The sequence below is a fragment of the Humulus lupulus genome, chromosome 7 (assembly GCF_963169125.1).
Source record: "Humulus lupulus chromosome 7, drHumLupu1.1, whole genome shotgun sequence".
In the NCBI taxonomy this organism is placed as follows: Eukaryota; Viridiplantae; Streptophyta; class Magnoliopsida; order Rosales; family Cannabaceae; genus Humulus; species Humulus lupulus.
The window spans coordinates 192,287,489-192,296,437 of record NC_084799.1 but is presented as its reverse complement, the minus strand read 5'-3'; the positions used below and the strand labels follow the sequence as shown (position 1 = coordinate 192,296,437).

The window sequence follows — 8,949 nt, the reverse complement described above, 5'->3', positions numbered from 1 at the left end:
TTAGTGAGACGTTGTTGCTAGGGTCATTGTAGGTATATATCCCACGTCTCCCATGGGGAGACATGCCTCACTTCCCACGTCTCCCACTGGGAGAGGTGGAAAGTCAAACGTTGACTTTCCACCTCTCCCATTGGGAGACGTGGGAAGTGACTCACCTCTCCCAATGGGAGACGTGGGAAGTCCCTAGGAGACATCCCACATCTCCCATTGGGAGAGGTGAGTCACTTCCCACGTCTCCCAATGGGAGACATTGAAAGTCTCCCACATTTAAAAAAAATAAATTAAATAAATTTATAATTAATATTATTTTAATTTGATTTAATAATTAATTAAATTGAAATAATATTAATTTAAATTGAAATTGTTTTAATTTAAATTGAAATCATTTTAATCTAAATTTAAATTAATTTAATAATCAATTAAATTGAAATAATGTTAATTTAAATTGAAATTATTTTAATCTAAATTTAAATTAATTTAATAATCAATTAAATTGAAAGAAAAAAATATATTTGTTTGATATATACAAGAAATACAATATTTGTTAGAAATATTCAAAATGAACAAATATTGCATTGTGTATGAAGAAAGAGTAAAAAAATTTTTAAAAAAAAACCTATCAACGAGGTCGGTAACTTTGGATTATCGACAACATATATGTCGCCCAATCTTGTCGCAACTCATCAATTTGTGCCTCTGTATATGATGTGCTTGTTAGCTGGAAGAAATATAAAGTAAAATATATTAATTAATTATTTGATTACATTTATAGTTTCAAAAATAATTTGTAAATTTTAATTAATAATACCGTTCTCAAGTAATGCCCAGGACTCGCATGTTCAATCAAATCCTTCAACATCTTCATTAAGTAGTATCCACATGCCACATTTTCCGGTTGGTGTGGACACTAATTATTTAAAAATATGAGTAATTTATTATTATTAAATTGAAACTTTTTAAAAAATACATACATATTATTCTACTTAATTATTATAAATGTTCAAAAATTTCTGCTAAAGATACTTACCTGAGGTTGCTTAATGCGTAGAGTATCAGGGATCTCGACATCAGGAAGATTCATAGAGAAAAAAAGATTAAAAGTGCTGACGATCACTGATACAATCTCCTCACGGTTATTTAGCTCTGAATTCACCGGATCACAACAATAAACATGATATGCATATGGTGCCAAAATAAGCAACATCCAATGTTCACTGTATAAGAAAAACAAAAAAATTATAGCTCAAATGTTAAACAAAGAAATTATTGATATGGGTCGGAAAAATGACAACTTTTTAAACTTACCCATGGTTCCAAGGGACAAGCATAACTTGTTCTTTTGATTTTACGTCATTGCAACGTCTGAACAGATTCTGAACACGATCGTCGAATGAACTCCCTTGAGTGGCGACGATATTAGGATTGACAAATAAAAACTTATTTTGGCGACCTTGTTGTACCACATATCTGTAAATGAACCTAATACAAAAATATGAAAAATTGTTATATGAATGAATAAATCAAATTAGAAAATTAAATGAACAAACTTATTTGTGAGATATATACCTCATGTAGCTGACGAGTACTGCTTGCCCAATCTTCTCCTTTTGAGCAAACTGAAGTATGTCATCCTTAAATATATAACAGTGAGACATATCCTGATCAAAAACTTCAGACTCTATGCCTAGATTGACACATTAGCCATCATCCCAATGAGATACGATATTCTGTAATCGTTCCAATGGAGTGTGGGCCAATTGTGTTGGAGCAGTTTGTTGTCGTCTTCTTTCTCGAGGTTGTTGTGTTGATGGAGCTCTTGGTCGTTGTGATTTGGTCCTACTTGTAGAGGGAGTCTGTATACAATTATATCAACAATTAAAAAAATTACAAACAAATATAGAATTGTAAAGATAATTATGTAAAAACATGGCATCACCTCATGAGTTACATCTTCAGATATAATGACAAAATCCTTAGGCCACGCTATTGGCGTCCCAATGGCCTGAGCAACTATGTACATGTCCAAATCAGGATATGCAAAAGGGAGAGGACAGGTTGGCTTAAGAACACTCGTAATCATAACTTGGAAGTTGTTGCCTGCCTCTCTTTCAATGAGTGTACCTGATGCAACAATGTTTGAAACCAAACCAATTGCTAATTGGCATGCTCGGCCCTGCGTAAGAAACATATTATATACAAATAATCATGTTGAAGCAGTAAAGAAATTTATTTGGTTTCAGAATATTCAAGAAAGTTTAATTACCTCTTGTAAAAGCAGTTGTAGTGCAACAATGTGGTGTTCTGCTTGAGGCACTACTGGGTCTGGAGTATAGTAGGACGCCTGCGGTGGTGGCACTGGTGGGTCGGGCACATAGTATGATGATGGCACTGGTGGGACTCCAACGTTAGATCCTGACCCGCTCTGTTGGGCCAATAATTTTCTCAATAGCTCATCTTTTTGCTGAAGGCGCTCTTCTAGGCGTTGTGCTTGTTGACGATGCTCTTCTTCTTGTTTTCGAAATCTTTCTTCAAATTCCTTTCTAATGTCGTCATTCGAAGAAGAGGCTTTTGATTTATTTTTCGTTGAGGTAGGTGTTGGAGTATTCCAGTATACTGAGCGGGACACGCCGTGTCCTCCAGCCCTAACACGTCCTCGAGGCTCATGAGTGCCCAATGCCCTCGTCAGCACATCATCAGGGCCATCAGGTGCCCATTTACCCTCAGCTTGGAGTTGCCGGTAATGATCCTATGAAACAATATTCACAGAAAGTTATATATATAAGCTAATAATTTGACATATCAACATTATTAAATATGAGCACATACAATATTTTTTTGAATCTCAGAGGCCTCTCCAATGAGCTCTCCTTTTGCATTCCGACGACCCATGCTCCATAAGTCTGCCCCATCAAGTTCAGTCAGACTTTTCCCACTTTGTTCCATTAACATCTCTTCAATACGCACATAGCCTCCTCTAGAGAGGTTGTGATTGTATTTATTCAGTGCTCGATAATTTTGCATCTCCTCTCTCTTTCTTTGCCACTCGGGAGTTAATCTTGAGTTCACAAACGTTAACCATTCATCCGGAGTTACGACATTCTCAAATCCAAATGGAAAAGCTGGCAGGAACTCATTTGGGTATTTTTTCAAAGCGTCGTAAACGTGTACCCTAGTAAGATTAGTCTTCCAATTTCGGAAGTACTTTCCCGCATCCTTCAACATCTGTTGCTTTTGTTTGGGGTCCAGATCATAAGTTTTCTGCAAGTTTGAAAGTAATAAGAAGCATATTATCAAAATAATATATATTTTGAAAACATTAAATGAAATATAATTAATAAAAATATACCTTCATTGTGTCCCATATTTTATTTTTATCCACCACACTAACATCTTTCCAACTGTTAATGTTGATGGACACAGTTGCTAGAACAACTGATCCAAGCTGTGATGAAACATTACTTCTAGATCCACCCACTAGTTGACCAAACTCATTGTATTCAACAGGAGTAAGATGTCCTTCACTCCTTTTTTTGGTGTTTCTAGACATCCATGTACGTCCTCTCACAGATTTATTTTCTTGCTCCACTGACTGAGAATGAGGGCGTTGCTCTCCCTCATCAGAACTACTACCAAAAGGATCAGCCTCCATCTGTGAAACATAAATATCATTATTATAACAATTTTGGACACTCATAATCAAAAGATGAAACACATTGTGATAACAACTAAGAATTTCACATATCATAAACATATGAAACCTCTTAAATGGTACCTCAAGACCCATTATCATCAACCCACAATCCTTCACCATTTTCACGGAAACAAATACAATCATCATCAACTTCGTCATTATCTTCTATTGCGGTGAATGTGACAAGTTCTTCTTCGAGAGGTATATCATGTAAATCACCATCTTTAATGTTCCATTCTCTTGTTTGCGTTGGAAGAACAATTGACCATTGGTGTCTGAAGGATCATTCACATAAAATACTTGTTTCGCTTGTGAAGCTAATATAAATCGATTAGATTTGTGCCCAATTCGATTTAGATTAACTAATGTGAAACCAAAATCTTCATATATTATGCCGCTGTCACTTTTCACCCAATCACAAAAGAAAACAGGTACTCGAGTTGTGATATAATCTAACTCCCAAATTTCATTAACTACTCCATAAAAAGTCATATCACATTCAACTAGATTTTTATCTTTTGCACTAGAGACTTGCACAGTTTTAGCAACAAGGCTAACACCACTGTTTTGTGTGTTTCTGTTGTTATCGCGCTCCCTAGTGTTAAATAGAGTACCGTTAATCATGTATGATGAAAACTTGATGACATTAACTGAAGGTCCTCAAGAAATCCACTTAACAATTTCTGAAACCCTATTTGATGTGTTTTGTAATTCTCACACAACCTATCAAATCAACATACCAAAAACAACCAAAAATGTCATCTTGTAATTAAGTACTAATTAATGACAACTTTCAATAATCAACACAATTTACCTTTTGTTCAATCCAACTACTAAAAGTTCGATAATGTTCGTCTTGTAACCATTTTGAGTTCCTTGACTTGGATGGAAATTTGGTCTTTATCCAATTAAAATGTTCCCTTCAATTATAAATATGCTGTTAAACAATTGAATATACGAAATTACACAACTTAAACTTAATGTATTATATGAATATAACTCACTCGATATAAGGGCCTCTGCTATTGTTTTCCAATATTAAGGGCGACTAACAACATGTCGCCTCTAATAATTCCAATATAAGGGGCGACATAGAGTCGCTCTTGATATTGTCGCCTCTGAACATTGTTTTTTCTTGTAGTAGTGTATATTACACACATTTATTAAAACTTTACCAATATACTACATTTATTTCATGTGGCATGTGTAAATAATGACATATCAAGCCACATTAGCTGCTACATGCATACCTAGCTAGTTGGAATAAATATATAGCCACATAGAAATTATATTTTACTATTTATGTTTATACATTCTTTTTTCTGGTACGGCCGCAACCTGCTGCGCTGGTCCATGTGCTGCTCCACCCTTGAGCTAAGGTAATCAAAAGTCAATGGCTTGAGAAAATTAGATGCTTCTTTCTCTATGAACTCCAACTGTGATGTATGTAGGTGCATGTACACTACCCAATCACCATTGCCAATGGGGATCAATATCGGGAGCACGTAACCACCTTTGGTCATTGTTCGCATCCCCATCGGAAACTGAAATGTCCCTAAAATGGGTCTACCCCACCCAAAATCGACCTCTACAATTGAAAATCGCAGCCCCGAAGAGACTATAATAGATCGCTCATCATCCATTTTGTAGCTGGATAAGCCAAATATTCCTGATTTTGGACGAAGTGACTCTACCCAATCTACCATTCCCAAAAAATGCTCTTTCATTGCAACTGTTTCCAAACACTCATGAACTTGTTTGGCAACTTGATCGAGTGGCTCTCTGTTAAGATCACTAACTTTCTTGTCCCAAAATGGACAGGATAGGACATTTCCGAAGTAATTATTCATCACGTTATCTTCTCTTCCATCTCCAGCCAATAGCTTCCGACCATCGACAACAATGGCCACTCTACATAGCTTTTCCTTATTATCAGAAGATGAAGAATGTTTTGCAATCAACTTCCACAAGAAGGCACTAAATGTCTCAAGCTTAGTTACGTTGTTGTTGTTGTTTAGGCTAGCTAGGGTTTGGAGGTGCTTGATATGTTCAGCTTTAATATAGTAGAGGCGATTACTTATGATAAAAGGATCATCGTCGAGTAGGCTTGGAGAGGTGTTTTCAGGAGTAGTGACAAGGTTACCATACATGTCATGGACAGAGGTGTCAATATAGCCAAAACGACGAGGGTTTAGCAAAGATCGTCGGAATGAGGGATGATTATTATAACTGAGAGGTCTAGATCGAACGAATTTAGCCCATGATACCATAAACAGGCTGGCTGAGTAGCCATCACTTATCCGATGGTCAAATAAGCACACCACAATCACACTGCCGCACTTGAGCTTTGTTAACTGTAATGAAAACAAGTAAGAGAAAGTGTCACGCATGTGTCTTACAAAATTATATTATCATCATTATTATTGTTGTTGTTGTTGTTGTTATAGTGATCAATTTTGACATTTCACTCAATTTATAAATAATTTTTTATACCTAGTAAGTAATAAACCGACCCCTTATATGTAAACAAACCCATATACATATATAAATAAATGTACTTTAAAAGATAAAATAAAATAAGGTACGTATATATATAGTTATATATTTTCACATTCAAACCAAAATTAATAAAACACACTAGACATACTTGGACAACAAGAATGTCATGCTTGTTCTCTGGCACCAACTTGCCTGCCACAAAACTCTCATCAAGGTTGTACAAGTTGAGCTTTTTTAGCTCAATATCTGCATAGGCTTCAATGAATTCAACACCACGGTTGTTGCACCAAATCTCAGGCTCACCGACGGAGTTTTGGACCACTTCGCCAGCTAGTGGATAGAAGGGTACCAAAACTTGAGCCAAGCTCTTCTTCAAACTACTAATAAAAGAATCGCCATTTTCGGAAGCTTGAGGGCCCAATGTAGGATTCTTGTAGCATAACACAACCGCGAACTTGAGTTGCGACGGAAAGAGAAGGTCGAGATTGGACATTGGCAACCAATGTTCTTGGAGTAGTGTCGAAGAACGTAGGGGTGCCACCACCTCTTTCTTCATTATCTCCACTGGGAATGGTTTAGCTTTATCTCCTAAACCCATCTTTCTTTTTAGATTTGTTGAATTTTTGCTTAGTTCGTTTTTCTTTTCCATCATTTATAGAGATTTGTTGAATGTGTGAAAGCGTTAATTAATGCTTATTAAATTCTTAAAAATTATTTAGACAATGTTTCTTTGGTGTGTACATACAGATGAAAAAAACTTGATATTTAGTCACAACTTTTTATACTTGTGACTAGATATACTAATAGGCATAATATGTGACAAATTATACTTTAGTCGCAATAAATTATTTGTGGCAATAATTAAAAATTTTAAATCTATAATTTTTAAAAGGTGACTAAAGTACATTTATTTGCAACCAATAAATATTTATGACTAACTGATATTTAGTTACTACTCTAATTTGTTATGACTAATAATTTTTTTTTAGTCACAACTATTTCTACATTTATGACTAATTTTTTTAAATAAAATAAAAGATATATTTCTAAATAAAACAGTAAATGCAATACTCACCTCTTTCCTCTCTCTCTCTTTCCCTCATAGGATTAGAGCATAAGATTACGTACCTCAATAGTAAAGATATATTTTTTAAAACAGTAAAAGCTTCTCTTCTTTCTCAGCTGCAGCAGAGTTTTTCCTCTTTTTTTTGTCTATTCTATAAACTCTAGCTTTTAGAAAGATTACGTACAAGGATCTGAGATATATATCCATTTTGCCTATTCCAACCAGGTTTATTTTCTCTCTCAATCTAATATGGGGTGAGAAAAGTAAAGTAAATATATTACATTATAATGCAGGCCGTAAGTTCATTTAGAATTAGTAAACATTTAATAAATTATTTTAAATTTAAATTTCAAATATTAATGTAGCAAGAAAGCATTAACTATTAATTATTTTTGCTGATCAATATAGTACTACTGTTATTTCCTCCTACAATTTTAATAAGTTACTATCCTTTGGGGAACGAGAAACAAGAACAAAAAAAAATAATTGGCATTAGAAATATCCAAGATTATATGTGGTTGTATTCTGTAACATTTAAAAGATTTTTTTTTGTTTATTTAATTAAAAATCTAAAATCAAAACAAAAAATTTGTTTTGTAAGACCATTTTTGTTTTTCATTTTATTTAAAAAATTTGAAATATTTTTTTTTTAATTTTAAAATTCTTTTAAATATAGTTTTTCATTTATTGTTTTGATGGACTCGTTGTGCCACAATGTAGCTCGCTAGAACGTTGATGTCTTCTCTCATGTTGTCGGAGAAGCCAATGGAATGTCTATCGGTTCCCTAAATCGTCAACGAAAATTCAACAGATTGACATCGAGGAATCTGTTAAATAATGCCATATCCTCCTTTCCTTTCTCCCTAAACTCTCATGCTCTTATTGTCTTCATCGGCTCTAATCTTGTTGCTCTAAAGTCTCCTATGACAACTTGCCTAAGTTTATGGTGATGGTGTCATTGACAATAAGGATTTTTTTTTAATTATTTTTCGTAAAGACAAACAAATAAAAGTAGTGTTGTTATAAGTATATAGTAGTGATATTTCACTTCTTCATACAAAGAATAGGTACTAAATCAGAAACCCTCCTCTCCCAATATCAACAAAAAAAAGAAACAAATAAAAACAGTTACTGAAGGTGTTTTTATTTTTTAAACACAAAAAAAAAAAAAACAACAATAAATTTTTTTTAATGTCGAACAACCATATATTAGAGATTTCTATTTTTTAATTGGTGCGGTGTAAATGTCAATCCTAAGAGTATTCCAAATAGCTCCTTAAAAAAAAAAAAGAATCATCTATTATTATAGAGAAAGTTGTCAAAATCGCCCTCACATAGCTCATTTATCACTACAAGAAACAAGCTTTTTGCTGGCGCAATTCAGAATTGCGCCGGCAAAAGCAACTTTCACCGGCGCAACTGGCGAATTGCGCCGGCAAAAACAAATACTTTTACCGACGCAAAATTGCGCCGACACAGGTGACTTTTGCCGGCGCAATTCGGGGTTGCGCGGGCAAAAGTGATCGCTTTAAAAAAAGGCAGTACCTTTGCCGACGCAACCCCGAATTGCGCCAGCAAAAGTATCATCATATTTTTAAATAAAACCCACAAACTTTTGCCGGCGCATTTCACCTAACGCGCCGGCAAAAGTCAAACGTGTTTTTTGAATTTTGCACGTTTTCAAGAAAGTAGA

The 8,949-nt window shown here is 34.6% G+C and overlaps 2 protein-coding genes across 2 annotated transcripts; both read right to left on the bottom strand.

The window, feature by feature from the left end:
- Positions 1-493: 493 nt before the first annotated feature.
- Positions 494-1,456, bottom strand: LOC133790066 (uncharacterized). The gene is made up of 3 exons (XM_062227653.1): positions 1,028-1,456; positions 809-907; positions 494-718 (listed from the first exon to the last, which is right to left on the bottom strand). The coding sequence occupies exons 1-3, from the start codon at positions 1,202-1,204 to the stop codon at positions 620-622; spliced, it is 375 nt and encodes a 124-aa protein (XP_062083637.1). The 5' UTR covers positions 1,205-1,456; the 3' UTR covers positions 494-619.
- Positions 1,457-4,816: 3,360 nt separating this feature from the next.
- Positions 4,817-6,819, bottom strand: LOC133788995 (coniferyl alcohol acyltransferase-like). Its single transcript, XM_062226697.1, has 2 exons — positions 6,339-6,819; positions 4,817-6,045 (listed from the first exon to the last, which is right to left on the bottom strand). The coding sequence occupies exons 1-2, from the start codon at positions 6,786-6,788 to the stop codon at positions 4,978-4,980; spliced, it is 1,518 nt and encodes a 505-aa protein (XP_062082681.1). The 5' UTR covers positions 6,789-6,819; the 3' UTR covers positions 4,817-4,977.
- Positions 6,820-8,949: the final 2,130 nt, after the last annotated feature.

Bases quoted from the DNA above. Each gene is read 5' to 3' on its own strand.
- LOC133790066 (XM_062227653.1), bottom strand. From the start codon at position 1,204: ATGTTGCTTATTTTGGCACCATATGCATATCATGTTTATTGTTGTGAT. The intron at 908-1,027 runs GTAAGTATCTTT...TTAAATAATTAG, and splicing joins TACGCATTAAGCAACCTCAG to TGTCCACACCAACCGGAAAA. The intron at 719-808 runs GTATTATTAATT...TATTTCTTCCAG, and splicing joins CTGGGCATTACTTGAGAACG to CTAACAAGCACATCATATAC.
- LOC133788995 (XM_062226697.1), bottom strand. From the start codon at position 6,788: ATGGGTTTAGGAGATAAAGCTAAACCATTCCCAGTGGAGATAATGAAG. The intron at 6,046-6,338 runs GTATGTCTAGTG...TTTTCATTACAG, and splicing joins ATGACATTCTTGTTGTCCAA to TTAACAAAGCTCAAGTGCGG.